Source organism: Manihot esculenta, chromosome 3, assembly GCF_001659605.2.
Source record: "Manihot esculenta cultivar AM560-2 chromosome 3, M.esculenta_v8, whole genome shotgun sequence".
NCBI lineage: Eukaryota > Viridiplantae > Streptophyta > Magnoliopsida > Malpighiales > Euphorbiaceae > Manihot > Manihot esculenta.
This window is the reverse complement of record NC_035163.2, coordinates 32,080,002-32,094,312: the sequence shown is the minus strand read 5'-3', so window position 1 is coordinate 32,094,312 and position 14,311 is coordinate 32,080,002. Positions and strand designations below refer to the sequence as shown.

The 14,311-nt window shown below is 36.4% G+C and overlaps 4 protein-coding genes across 7 annotated transcripts; 2 read left to right on the top strand and 2 right to left on the bottom strand.

The window, feature by feature from the left end:
* The first annotated feature begins 709 nt into the window (after positions 1-709).
* Positions 710-2,495, top strand: LOC110610941 (probable pectinesterase 67). Its single transcript, XM_021751024.2, has 5 exons — positions 710-1,227; positions 1,327-1,489; positions 1,601-1,807; positions 1,884-2,128; positions 2,223-2,495. The coding sequence occupies exons 1-5, from the start codon at positions 941-943 to the stop codon at positions 2,374-2,376; spliced, it is 1,056 nt and encodes a 351-aa protein (XP_021606716.1). The 5' UTR covers positions 710-940; the 3' UTR covers positions 2,377-2,495.
* A 203-nt stretch (positions 2,496-2,698) lies between these two features.
* LOC110610942 (glycine-rich cell wall structural protein) lies at positions 2,699-3,651 on the bottom strand. The gene has a single exon (XM_043955126.1). It carries the CDS (start codon positions 3,649-3,651, stop codon positions 2,830-2,832), a length of 822 nt encoding a protein of 273 aa, XP_043811061.1. The 3' UTR covers positions 2,699-2,829.
* Positions 3,652-5,106: 1,455 nt separating this feature from the next.
* Positions 5,107-6,275, top strand: LOC110612410. The gene is made up of 4 exons (XM_021753192.2): positions 5,107-5,404; positions 5,707-5,762; positions 5,899-5,963; positions 6,045-6,275. The coding sequence occupies exons 1-3, from the start codon at positions 5,180-5,182 to the stop codon at positions 5,918-5,920; spliced, it is 303 nt and encodes a 100-aa protein (XP_021608884.1). The 5' UTR covers positions 5,107-5,179; the 3' UTR covers positions 5,921-5,963; positions 6,045-6,275.
* A 1,083-nt stretch (positions 6,276-7,358) lies between these two features.
* On the bottom strand, positions 7,359-13,404 carry LOC110611210 (serine/threonine-protein kinase EDR1). Of its 4 annotated transcripts, XM_021751387.2 has the most exons (14): positions 13,133-13,404; positions 12,510-13,029; positions 11,720-12,134; positions 10,982-11,639; positions 10,639-10,679; positions 10,132-10,200; positions 9,906-10,006; positions 9,677-9,755; positions 9,397-9,495; positions 9,241-9,309; positions 9,081-9,130; positions 8,888-8,969; positions 8,573-8,667; positions 7,359-7,930 (listed from the first exon to the last, which is right to left on the bottom strand). In XM_021751387.2, the coding sequence occupies exons 2-14, from the start codon at positions 12,953-12,955 to the stop codon at positions 7,804-7,806; spliced, it is 2,331 nt and encodes a 776-aa protein (XP_021607079.1). In that variant the 5' UTR covers positions 12,956-13,029; positions 13,133-13,404; the 3' UTR covers positions 7,359-7,803. The 4 variants fall into 4 exon arrangements, with proteins under 4 accessions (XP_021607079.1, XP_021607078.1, XP_043811154.1 ...); XM_021751386.2 differs by having other exon boundaries at positions 12,510-13,404; XM_043955219.1 differs by lacking the exon at positions 13,133-13,404 and having other exon boundaries at positions 12,285-12,651.
* Between the last annotated feature and the right edge of the window lie 907 nt (positions 13,405-14,311).

Sequence of the window (14,311 nt, the reverse complement as noted above, 5' to 3'; positions counted from 1 at the left end):
ACATATAAAACTTTAAAACTATTTTTATAGGCATATAAATTGAAATAGAATTATAATTATTAGCTCAATCCAAATTAAATAGAATGAATACAATTTTAAATAGTAATAAAATAAATTGTTTCATTCATATTAAATTATAATTGATTAAATCTCTTTTTACAAATAATATTAATTGAATATAAATGAAATTTGATTATAATAAAAATATGATATTATATATATATAAGAATGAAATATAAATATGAAATATGAATAAGGAAAGAAATATGAAGATAGAATTAAATTAAATACAAAGAAGGAAATATAACAAATGAAAATAGTTATAAATTTTATCAATTTGCCCCTTATTCATGCTTATGTATTTTACTATTATCAATAATTATAAAAAAAAAAATCTTATAATACAATTTAAAATTTTTAAATATTATATTTTTGAAATAGAGATTAAATATTTTATAGAATTATAGAAATTTTAAAATAAAAATATTTTAATAAATTATTGATTAGAAAATATAAAACTAAATTAGTTTAGATAATTCTTAGGTAATAAAAATAAAGTTTGAGATAACCACAAACTGCTCAAAAATAAATTTCAAGTAAATTTAAGATACGTTCACATTCTAAAATTAATCATTAACTTTAAATAAAAAGATTTTGGGGATAGCTTATTTATTACCATTCCTAAATCCATTGAAAAAGAAAGAAAAAGACAGCTAAAAAAAATGACAAGAACCACACAAGTTACCGTTGAAAGCCTTCTAAAAAAATAGAGGTGTTTCCTAGTACACCCAATTCTTCCTTCCAAAGCAAACCACAATCTCACACACACACACACAAAAATAATCTCCATTTAAACATCAATTTTACTTAATCTTTTTAAAAATATTTTCTTGATGACCCTCAAAGCACAATTCATCAAAAGCCTGCAATCTCTTTGAAAATGCCTTTGTCATCTCTTTCTTCTTCCATGTTCCTTAAGGTAATTAACGTTGCCTTGGCAACCATTTTAGCCACAGCCTTGAGCTTTTCACGCAATGTCCAGGCTGATTTCGTGAAGCCGGCCGTCATAGACGCTCCTTTGTTGACGGAAAAAATTGCCACAAATAACACCATCTTAGTTGATATCAATGGCGAAGGAGATTATCGCTCTATCCAAGAGGCCATAGATGCCGTTCCTGAGAATAATTCCAAATGGGTCATCATCCATATAAGAAAAGGAGTCTACAGGTTTTTATATACTCTTTCTTGCTTTTCTTTTTAATTCATAAAAATTGAGTAACAATGAAAAATAAGAGTTTTTTGTTTTTCAAAAAAAAAAAAATCCAGAGAAAAGGTACACATTCCATGTAATAAACCTCATATATTCATGAGAGGAAATGGAAAAGGAAGGACGGCCATCATCTGGTCAATGAGCTCAACTGATAACAAGGAATCTGCCACATTTACTTCAGAATCCCCTCACCTTGTTGTTTTTGGTATCAGTTTCAAGGTACATATTACTCGCTTTTTTTTATTATTATTATTATTTAATTGGCTTCGGGTAGGACTCAGAATGTTTTATATGTAATTTATATATTTGAATCTTGTTTTGACAATGCAGAATGAGGCTCCCACAGGGGAAGCGTTTACCTCTCAAAACCAATCGGTGGCAGCATTTGTAGGAGCAGACATGATTTCATTCTACCATTGTGCATTCTACAGCACACACAATACTTTATTTGATTATAAAGGCAGGCATTACTATCACCATTGCTATATACAAGGCTCAATCGACTTCATCTTTGGCCGTGCAAGGACTATTTTTCATGTGAGTTGCTGCTTTTTTCCCCATATCATCTTCTTTAGATTCAAATTTAATAATTGTGTTGGTTATGTATTTGCAGCAATGTGAGATTTTTGTAATTATAGACATGAGAGTGAAGATTCTTGGATCCATCACAGCCCATAATAGGGAATCAGACAACGATAGTGGATTTGTTTTTGTTGAAGGGAGGGTTTATGGTGTTGGTCATGTTTATTTAGGAAGGGCTAAAGGTGCCTATTCTAGAACTATTTTCGCAAAAACTTACCTTTCTAATGCAATTGCACCACAAGGCTGGACTAGTTGGAGCTACCTTGGAGGCACTAAGTAAGAAGAAAACATTATAACAATTTATAATTATGTTTAAATATTTAGCCAATTCGAAATCTGACTAAAAGAAAATGCTTTTGAATTGAAACAGAAATATTTTCCAAGCGGAGTACAAATGCCATGGACCAGGAGCTTTTACGTTTAATCGTGCCGATTGGGCGAAACAACTCACAGATGAAGAAGCTGAACGCTTCATGTCCATTGATTTCATTGATGGCAAGGAATGGCTGCCAGCCTGGATGTGAAGTTGTTAAATTGTAGCATACACCAAATTAATTTTGTTTTATTTTTTATTAATTTCTCTACTGCAGATTTATGTATAGATTTACAACTATTTCTTCTACTCAAAAAATGCTGATGAGAAAGGAATCCGCCAAGCAGAGTTCAATTTATATGAAATAAGTGCTCCTTGCTAGTTTTTGTTTATATATTCTTAGCTATCAATTTTATATGGCAATAGATTTCATCATCACTAAATTAATTATTTACATTTAGATTTAATTTTACACATATAGTTAATCAATTATTAATTTTGTTATATTACTAAGATAGTATTTTTGCATGGAATTGTAAAATTGAAATGCTTTTTATTTATCATGGTCGATGGATGTACTCTTCGCATCATAATATTGGCTTACTTTCTTTTTTTTTGCCACCCCATGCAAGCATTGTAGGAAGCTAGCAAATTATTTGAGGAATTAATGTCGCCCACCAATTCCTCCACCACCACCACTGCCAAAACCTCCTCCTCCTCCAATTCCTCCACTTTTACCACCACCAAGTCCTCCTCCCGCACCACCTCCAATTCCTCCACCACCACCGAGTCCTCCCCCAGCACCACCTCCTACTCCCCCACCTTTGCCTCCTCCAATTCCACCACCACCACCGAGTCCTCCCCCAGCACCGCCTCCACCACCAAGTCCTCCTCCAGAACCACCTCCTACTCCCCCACCTTTACCTCCTCCAACTCCGCCACCACCACCGACTCCGCCTCCAGCACCACCTCCAAGTCCTCCTCCAGCACCACCTCCTACTCCTCCACCATTACCTCCTCCAACTCCACCTCCACCACCAAGTCCTCCTCCTGCACCACCTCCTAATCCTCCACCATTACCTCCTCCAACTCCGCCTCCACCACCAAGTCCTCCTCCTGCACCACCTCCAATTCCTCCACCACCACCGAGTCCTCCCCCAGCACCGCCTCCACCACCACCTCCTACTCCCCCACCTTTGCCTCCTCCAATTCCACCACCACCACCGAATCCTCCCCCAGCACCGCCTCCACCACCAATTCCTCCTCCAGCACCACCACCTCCTCCAACTCCGCCACCAATCCCTCCTCCAGCACCACCACCGAATCCACCTCCAACCCCTCCACCAAAACCACCATCAAGGCCTAAGTTATCTGCATTTTTGCCAGTAAATTGGTCCTTTTGGAATGCTCGACATTCAACTAACCCTAACACCAATGCAAAAACCACAACTATAACTCTTGCATGCTTATTAAAACGCTTCCCCATGTTTCTTGTTATTATAGAGAGCAAAAGAAAAGAACTTGAAGAATACAACTCAAGCTTGAGTTGCTATAATTCATAGAATTAACAAGAACAAAGGGTCGTTATTTATAGTGTTAGCAAGTAAAATCAATGCATTAAAAGATGTAGTTGAGTCTATATATGTTGTGTTTACGAGAGTTTGGACTTGAGATCTTTGCTTAATGAAATGGCGCAAAATTCAACTCTTTCTTTTTGGGCGGTGATTAGTTATTCCCAACTACTTTTTAAGTGCTAACCTAAATACTTCTCACCTTCCCCTTGCATTAATCAAGGAATCAAATTTCTGCATTAATTCTGACAAGGTATATATGTTAGTTCATCTCAATTGCTGTGCTTTTTATTTGCCACTTTCAGCCAAATGAATTCACTGTGGAAAGTGGAGACCAGCTCCTTATAGATTGGGCAATTCATAATGTAAGAAAGTCATCTCAATTTTAAACTCCAATTATGTTTATGGTAATAAATTCTCTCAAAACATATGTCGAGAGCATAGGAGGCAAAATCCACCTGTAAGATGTGATTATGAGGAAATAAAATTAAGCAAAATCTTCAAACTTTCAATTAATTATCAAAGTGCATTGCATGTGCATTTGGGTCCCCCCAAGCTTTCATTTTCTTCTTAATTTGTTGCCATGGTTAATGAACTCTTACTATACAGGCCTACTCAGATCCAACTGCATTAGAGAATGAAAATAATTTGAAACTAACTTAAAAAATAATTAAAATTTGAAAAATTAGTTCACTATTTTGAAATTTTATACATGAAATATATCCAATAAATACAAACATATTTTTAATTCTAAAAAATACTCAAAGTTAATTAAACATATTATATGATAAAGCTGAGTTCTCTATTCTATAAGAATTGGAGATATCTCAATTACACTTTTAGTTTACATAACCTAAACCCTAATGGTACCTAGATTGTACCTTCTACTTGACTTTAAAAAAATAACTATCATATATTTTAATTTTTTACTAAATTCATTAGTTGGTTTTATTTCACACTACACTGAAACTTCTCCATAATTGAATTTTTTTTAATTCTATTAAAAAATTATTAATTAATTTATATATTTATATTGTTTAATATCTATAAATTTAATCATGTTGATCTCTATAATTTTAAATATACATATCATTTAATTTTTCTCATTAATATTAAAACAAGTTGATTAGCAGTTTATTTGACAGAATGATTAAACAATTTAATATTTTAATTAAATGATCTTAAAATAAAAAATAAATTAATAAATTTTTAAAAAATATAGAAACTTAATAGTAATTTTTTAAAAAGAAAAAAAAAGCATTTATTTTCCATCTCCCAGCGGATCCAGCCTATGCCTTTATGGGCTTGGGTAACACTGGTCCATGAGCGGGAACCGGGCGAATCAAGCACAGTGAGCAACTCAGAACCACTTTAGCTTTTCGTGTTCACGACCAGTTCAAGAAAAGAGAGGCAGCATGCAGCCACAGCAACATCGCTTCATCTATGGGGAAGGTAGAGAAGGAGCGGAATGTGCAGGGGGAGATCCACAAGCTAGTGTTCAGGATTTGGAAGCAAATCCGTAGTTTGAAAAAGATAATGGAGGCTGCATATGAAGGTGCGACAGAGAGAATTGTTAATTCTAAGGACTTGCAGCAACAAAGCAAAGCCTTCGATGAACTCAGTGATAGTGTTGAAGATCGCCTGCTCGATTCCTCTCGCGTTCAAGAGGTTTATTTTCTGTTTTCTTTTTCTGTGTCGGATTCTAAGCTTTAGATTTCTAAGGTGTAATAGGCAATGCGTGTTGAGGAAGAAAAGAATTTGGATTAACATTTTAATTATTCGGTTGCCATCAAAATTTTAGATTTTGCAAATGAATTCTAAACTAACTGGCTAACAAGTTGAAAATAAATTTTATGGTTAATAAATTCCATATTCATTTCATCCAAAACTAGCTGAATTGTGCAGGGATTGGAATTTCTTTTGTTGTGTGCTTTTTCTTGACTTTCTGGATTATGGTTTGATATGAGTAGGCTATGGCATCCATTGCTGCTTCTGCAGAAGCCGATGGGAATGTTATGAGAATGAGGTACCAATTGCTCCCCTCTCCCTCAAATTTGAAACATTGAATTTTAATTGATGTATCTGTTTTGGAAGGTCTGATTTATCTCAACTATTTTCGATGTTGCCCATTGTTTTTCATGCAAATGTTGTCATTCACACAGAGAAATAATTGGCTGCTGTTAAAATCAATGCCGCTGATGTTGACATAATAGCCAATGAACTAGAGGTTAGTTTTCAATGCTTATGAACATGTTTTAATTTCATGGTGTGGCAACTAACAGTTTCCTTTCATTGATGTGCAAAACAGTTGGACAAGAAGGTGGCAGAGAGAACTTTGAGGGAACACAAAGGTGATGCTGTTGCTGCTATTCAACACCTTCTTCGCTTGAATACCATTGTGATGAATCAAACATTGTGATTTAACTTTTTTTTTTTTTTTTAAATGGGGATTTAGAGATTGGGGAGTGGAATTTGAGATCTTTCCGATATACTCAAATGCACTTACTATCAGGTTATACATGTGAGTGATTTATCTTCAAACTTAAATCGTCACGGGCCCGCATTTTGACACTCATTTGGGACCATGCGATACTCGACTTGAAAACTTTCAAACCAAATCAGTTTTAAGAATCACCCGATATTCTGTGAGTATGAATACCTGATTAGTCAAGGTTATATAAGCGAACAACAAAATCAATAGGTAACATTCAATCAAAAGCCTGACAGTAGGCACAAAAGATAAGAACTAAACATGAGAATTCATGAACAGACTACTTATTTTATTTCGAGAGCAAAATAGTAATTACATATTATCATCGATACTATCGTTATAATAATTCTTACCTCCGTTTGTAGCCAATTAATCACTCCCCTAAGACTTTCTTAAAAACAACTTAGTTTGTGGCAGGAGAAAATATCAATATGTCTCAAATGACACACTTTCTAAATAAATAATCTAAAAGAAATTTCAAATATTTGACATGATCCTTAACTAACTAATATTTTACACTAATTTATTTTAATATTATTTTTCGAAATTTTTACTGTTAAAAAATTATAGTTTTGATCCTTAAAATTTTAGGATCTTAACTCACCTGGTCCACCACGTCCAAAAAAATTTTTCCATCTTGAATCGGGAGGTAGAGTTTAAGAGGGAGCTGCCAAGCTTATTTGGTAGTTATACCGATGCTCACTAATAGCCTAGCGAATGCCTCTGACCGTGGCTTTGCTGGCCCCTTAGGAGTGACCCAGACTTTCTGCCAATCACGCCGGACGCTGGAGTAATTTCAGCCAATTACCCGGTTGTTTCAATCCTTTTGTTTCTCTCTTTATTTTATAGATGTAATACAACTGATTAAATCATCAAGATTTTATAGTTAAAATCATTGGATGGCCAGTAGGTGTTGTTTAATAGGCCTGGCCTAGCCCGGCATGGCATGGTCTGGTGCAAAATCATTTGAAATTTAATTTTTTAAAAAAATCAATTGTTAAATGTAATCAAATCAGAATAATTTTTTTCCCTATTTTATAATACCCATATGGAAATTAAGATAGAATATGCCAAAAATTTAAAGTATCAAACCCAACAAGTGGCGACAATGGAACATCCAACAACTCTGGCTTTAAGCAAGACATATATCTCTCTACTTTTATGAATTGAAGTTGTGTTCTGTACAAACTTTTCAAAGTGGTCCTAAGCATCATCTTTCACAAAAATACTACTGATTTAGTATTAATATTATATTAACCCAACCAGCATAACTCCAATCACACACCACAACTGATGATGATTATGATGGATTTTGAAGATCCATTCTAGTGGTCATCAAATAAACAAATATCAAAATCAACCAATCACCTTTATGCTTAGCACCTCACATGTATTGTATCCCAACTACTACTTCCTTTTTCTTTTCTCCTTTCCTTGTCTGCCTGCTGTGGAGCTTTCTATGCCAGTGCTGGCTATCTGTGTTGCCCACTTTCTTACTGGTGATTGCCAGTAAAAGCAAAAATGTTGCTTCATTCTGCAGCCATGTGGACGAAACAAAACCAGAAGCAAAAGCGAACTACAATTCCCTTTGTGTGTTATCTCCAGCTGCAGAACGGGCTGCCTGAAATTGAATGGCGTATTGTCTTTGCATATCTCTAAGCTTTTCCAGCAGTTCTTGGAATGTTGGACGACACTGAGGATCACTGGTTTCAGCAGAATTACAAATTAAAAAAATTAGCAAGCTTTATCAACTTAAATATTTTTAAGAAGCAGAGAACCATAAAAGAAAGAGACAAAGATAAAACAATTAATTTCACCTTTGAATACAATTATGTCTCAATCAGTACCTGTACTGACCTAATCTGTGCATTGCTTATAGCCATTACAACTAAAAGAAATTCACAAAATCAACCTCAAATATCTCTCAACAGTGCAAATGATCAACGGCTTACTATGGGTTAGATTAATTTTCCATATAACTACCTCCATTTGGCTATATCTAGACCATAACTCATATTTTAATGGGTACACATCTATGTTGATTGAGAAAAAATCTTCACATGTCAATGTCAGGTAGGAAAAAATAAGGGAAAAAGAGAGAGAAAGAGAGAAAAAGATAAAAGGAATTATACTCATCAAAACAATATGAAAATAACACAGCCATAGACCAAATTTATTGTGCATATGCACCACAATTAATTTAGTGTAGTGCATGTCCAGTAAGCATCCTGAACACCCATTAAGCACTTTTTATAACTGGGTTGTCTTTATCAATGCTTTCAGTTGATTTGTTACTCTAGAAAATGCAAACAAAAGCAAGCAACCATCGTGATGAGAGAACGCACCTGTGCCAGCAACTCTCAATTATAGAAGCCCACTGTGGATCCACGTCTTTGGGGATCTCTAACCGTTGATTCATGAACCCTACAGCTCCAATCACCTGTAAATGTTAAACAAACTATTGATCATAAGTAATGTGATCTGACAAGCTATTTCACCTTTTTTTATAAAGAAATTGACAAATGGATAATGCATTTGTACTATCCACTCCAGTTTTTGCCACAATGGCACACTACTGAAGGATTATGTCTGATCGCAATGGTTGATTTTTTACTTTTGTAAAAAAATCATCATAAACTGTTCAAATGAAAATTACACACCTGCATTGAGTTGAGATTATCCCAAGGAATCTTCTCAGTTGCAAGTTCCCACAGTATCACTCCAAAGCTGTATACATCGGACCTAAATGATCCCAGGCAGTAAGACAGGCACATTAACTTCAAGTTGGTGGCCTAGATATACACTTTTAATCAGGATTCAAAGTTCTAACTGTTTAATCCAAAGAGTACATACTTTTCATCAGAGGGTTCATTACGTAGAACTTCTGGCGCCATCCATTGAGGCTGCAGGACAAGAATTTGATAGGCTGAGTATTTGAAATAAATTTTAAGCAGCAACATGTGAAATTATTTAGACCAAGTAGACTGAAGAAACTGAAAAAAAAAAAAAATACCGTTCCCTTGCCAGTCTTAGTTGTCAGGTAAGTTTCATGCTTTAGACGTGATAGACCAAAATCACCAACCTGTGAAACAACATTCAGATAAAAATACAGAACTTTCCAAGCAAAGAACTAAAACTAGAAAAGGAAAACTTGTAATTAATGACAGACCTTTACAGTCCAGTTCTTATCAACCAGAAGATTTGAAGACTTCAAATCACGATGAATGATGGGTGGATTGCAATGATGAAGGTAATTCATACCCCGTGCCTGCAGCATAAATAAAATTAGGCATTGCGGTACATCAGCCAAAAAGCTGGAAAAATTAGCCGAAAGTGGAAGCAGTGAGGCAACAACAGCAAACGCCTATATATGGTGCTACAAGATCAAACCCACGGTAGTCTTCTCAACATAAATAAATAATTTCTCCCATAAAGTTCCTGAAACTCACTATATCTGATGCCATATGGACACGTCGCCTCCAGTCCAGTTTGGTTGTGTTTCTCTGGAGTAAGCGAAACAGACTTCCACTGCAGCAATAGGAAAAACAGAAGAGATGTGCATATCAGTATACCAAATTTATTGTTATTGTAATTATTAGAATTCTTACAGCTGGGAAAAGAGAAACATAAAACAGATGGCTTGCTATTGCAGTTTAGGGAAATAAAGTTTGGAATTACCGTGGAAGGAACTCTGTAACAATGCAGAGACGCTGACATGAAGTGACAGCACCCATGAAAAGCAATATATTTGGATGTCGAAGTCTTTTCATAAGAGACACCTTTAGAAATAAAACAATAATGTGGGGGTTATTGCTTAACTACACTAAGAAAAGAAATAGCAGGGGTTTTTTTTTTTTCTTTCTTTTTCTTTTTTTTTTTTATTCAGCGGGGGGATGATATGTACCTCTTGTCTAAATGAAAGTATAACATCTTCTGAATATTCTTGCTTGGAGAATACCTTGACAGCAACATCCTGAAATAAAATGGATATTCACTTCAACCAACACAGATAATTGTCATAAACGTAATATTTTTGCTCCTCTTTCCCTGTTCCATCTAATAAAAAAGACAACTAGAGGTTGATTAAGATCCAAGCCAGCACTGCAACATGTAAAAAGAAAAATTGGGCAGAGTCCAAATATAACATTCATAAACAAATATGAGCATGCACGGAGAACTGATTAGGCTGTTCAGAATTCACATTAGCGACTTGTTATATTCTCACAAGTCACAGTTCAAGTTTCATCAAGTCCAAAGTGTACATAATCTACTGATGAAAAACCATATATTTGATTAGATGGCAACCAAAAGGCTGCATCGGATCTTAAATTACTCAATCTGGCTCCACATAAATAGTGTCTATGCATTATCTTGGGAATAAAGTTGTTAAGAGAAAGAGGAAAGAACATACTGATCCATACCACAGGGCATGATATACAGTCCCGCAAGAGCCTGCATAAACAGAGGTTACAACAGCAAAAGAAAAATCAGAATGGATATCAATCAAGCAAAATATCACAACCTGAACTCAGAAACGAGGAACCTACGCAAAAATAAGTGAAATCAACATTAGATGTTTATTTGTAATTCCCCAATTTCATTAAGATAAAACAAATTTTCAGTGCAGATGAAAAACTTGAATTTCAGCAAGAATCAAATGCAGGTAAATGGCTTCAGCTAAGTACACTTTTAAGTTAATAATTCCAACCTACATTTATGCTCCAAAACCACAGTTCTAATCAAAAGATTATTACCTTGTCCAATCGGTTCTCCAATTATCAAGTCTTCCCACAATATTTCATAATCTAAGCAGTCAGTCTCCATGTCCACCTTATTAATAGCACTGCTGCTGGTACTTCCACAGCTGCTGGCACTGCTTGTGCTGTTAACATTGACCGAGGACCACGAACCAGAGGCCTCATTATAGGTAGACCGATTACCCTCATTTGCCAGGCTTTCAGGTTTTGCACCTGAAGTGGGACTCCTCAAATGAATTGTTTCACTCTCTTGATCATTTTGCAACCAGGGCCACATAAAACGGGTCTTTGCATCTGAGCCTTCCCTTTCATTTCCTTTCCAGGGCCATGAAAATCCTTTCTTGCCCATCCAAGCCTCAGCTTTTGAGGTAATAATCTTGTGAATTGCAGGTTTTCCTTCACCCTCATCACCAGAATCTCTGGAGGGTTTCATAGGGGACTTTTCCTCAACATGAGAAGACATACCAAAATGAGATGGATGCATATCTCCTCTGGGTGTGCTAGCTCCACTAGAGTTTGCATCCTCCTTATGGTCAGAGAGAGCTGCATCTGAGAAGCCATGGTCAGATTGATGACTATCACTGCTTCCATATTCACGATCCAGGCTGTTATCTGTCCGCATTTTTGACTTCACTTTGTTGCTCACCTTGGATGCCTGTTTTGGTGATTATTATAATCAAGCTGTGCACATCACTTACTTAAATTCACATTAACATAAGAACCAAACAGACTAACCAAATTTGATATCTTAGATGCAATTGCTGCTTGCAGAGGCTGCTGAGAATCAAGACCAAGTTTTGTTGTGACCATACTTCTAGGCCGACTAAAGCTTGAATCTGCTTGTGAATTCTTTGAATCTACCATTGGAATCCTCATTTCTTGAAATGGCCTTGAATCACTCGATACACAGATAATTCCAACCAAAGTACCGTCATCATCAAAGAATGGAGTATTAGTTGCAACAGCTGTAAACCTCTCTCCCATCCTGTTCTTGACTGGAAACTGACCTGTCCAACTCTCTCCCATGGTGACACGATGCACTATATCATTTGCCACTGGAAAATCCCGAGGATCTACAAGTAGCTCAATGGCATCCTGGCCAAGAGCCTCTGCCGCAGAATAGCCATAAAGGGTTTCGGCAGATCGGTTCCTGTAGAATCGGATAGAAACTAAATACACCAAATTCCATACAAAAATAATATTGAAAACCAATCTCTACGCATAATTAAAGCCAAAACCAGTACCACGCATTCAACACTAATTACGGTGAAACTTTAAGTCAAAGCTTTATCTTTCTCACTTGTACAAAGAAAATTCATCATCTCAATCCATAGCAGCCAACCAGCGGCAATCTACAGTTCCATTCAACATTAACTAACAATTACCCATCCAAACATTCCCTAATAACACCTCTCCCCGCCCCAACCAATCACACAAAAAAACTAAAACCCACGAACAAATGATACGGAAACCTGCAAAACAAGAAACGAAAAGGTAAATTATGCAGTATAAATCAACAACTCACCAATAAATGATACGGAAACTAAGATCAAAAATATGAACAGCTTGCCCCATAGACTGCAATATATTCAAATACTGTTTATCAGTAAACTTGACAGCCGATGGCCCGCAGTTTGCTCCTTCTTTAGCGGCATTAGTACTACCCGTGCTCCGGCTTTCTCTCTGCAACGGGGATGAATGCCTAAACGAAGTCGAACCCTTCTTCCAAGGTGCAACAGCCTCGAAACCAGACCCCACCCCACTGCCCCCTCCCCTCCTCCTAGGTCCCGTCCTTTGTGGCGATATGGAATGGGAGCGCTGGTGAGACTGATGCGGTCGGCGCTGCAAGTGCTGCTCCGATTTTGGATCACTAGTGAGCTTAAGCTTAGACATCTCCTGCTTAAGGTGTTCTTGCCCTGCTTCCAGCTCCTGGATCTTCCTCAGAAGCTCCTCCGCTGGCGGAGTCTCCATTTCCAGAATCGAAAATCAAACACAAACCCACTTCCACTTTCTCTGTCTATAACTACCTGATGATGGTTTTGAAGCTGAAACGGATAAGGACATAGAGATTCAGTGCAGTCCCATCAACATCAAGCAAAGAAAATGAAAAACCTCAGTAAAGAGTTGAAATTGATATAGAACACACACCCAAAAAGCAGTCTCTCTTCTCTTCTCTGACTTCTATCTTTCCTCTTCTCTTTTCTCTAGAAGAATTCTATAGAGATAGGAAGGTTTCTTTCTCCTTATTACCATCACCTTCATTTCTTTACTCTTTAATTAGGCTGCTATCCTAATAATGCAATTAATTATTCTTCTACTTTATCTAAAAAAAATCAGACCTTTGATTTTCTCTCTCTATCAAGCCTTTTGTCTTTGGGCGGTTACCTGTGTTTTTTTTTTTCCTTCTCTCTTCTTGTTTTGGATTCTCTTTCCATCTCATCATTATTTATACTAGAAAAAAGCAGCTTGATTTTTAGCTTCACGCGCTACGAAGGTACGATGATTGTTGTAACCAATCATAGTACTAGACTTTACATTCGTATCCCATATAGGAATTTCAGGTGGGCGGATTTTTACGGGTATCCAATCCGTCTAAACTCTATTAGGATGAATTTAGATTTTTACAAAATAGATTTGAATGGATTCAATTTTGAAAAATTTTATCCGTTTTGGATTTGATAAGGTTCAAAATTAAACAATCGAATATTCGTTACCCGAACTCGATTAGTATATAACTAAATTAACCCTAATCCTAATTTTTAATTCTTTTTTTCATTTTCGCTTCCCTCTCTCCGTCAGTGCCTCTCTCCCTACTTTCCTTCCTATAATTTTCAATCGGCCTCTCTCCTCCACTTCACTGACGACTGTCGGCGCAGGCCCGGTGGACACCAGCAACGTCTCCTTTCTCTCTCTAGCGACGATAAATCTTTTTCTCCCTTCTCTCCAGTCGGCCCACAGTCCCACTTTCCAGTCTAACGCCTCTCTCCTCCACTTCATTGACGAGTACCGGCAACCCAATCGAATCTACTTTCTTTCTCCAGTCGATATCTCCTTCTCTCTCAAGTGGCCACATCTCCCACTTCTCAGTCGGAAACAATTCTTCCCTCTCCCCGGTCGGCATCGGCTACATCTCCTTCTCTCTCCTCAGTCGTTGACATCTACTCTCCGATTGACGCCCCACTTCACTGACAACTACAAGAGATAACTCTTGCCTCTCCACAATTGGCTGGAATTCTCTTTAGGTTTGCAATCAAATTTTTTGATAATCAAGATCTTTTATATATATGTTGTTAAAGCTATTAAAGAATTTTAGAATTTATGAACTAT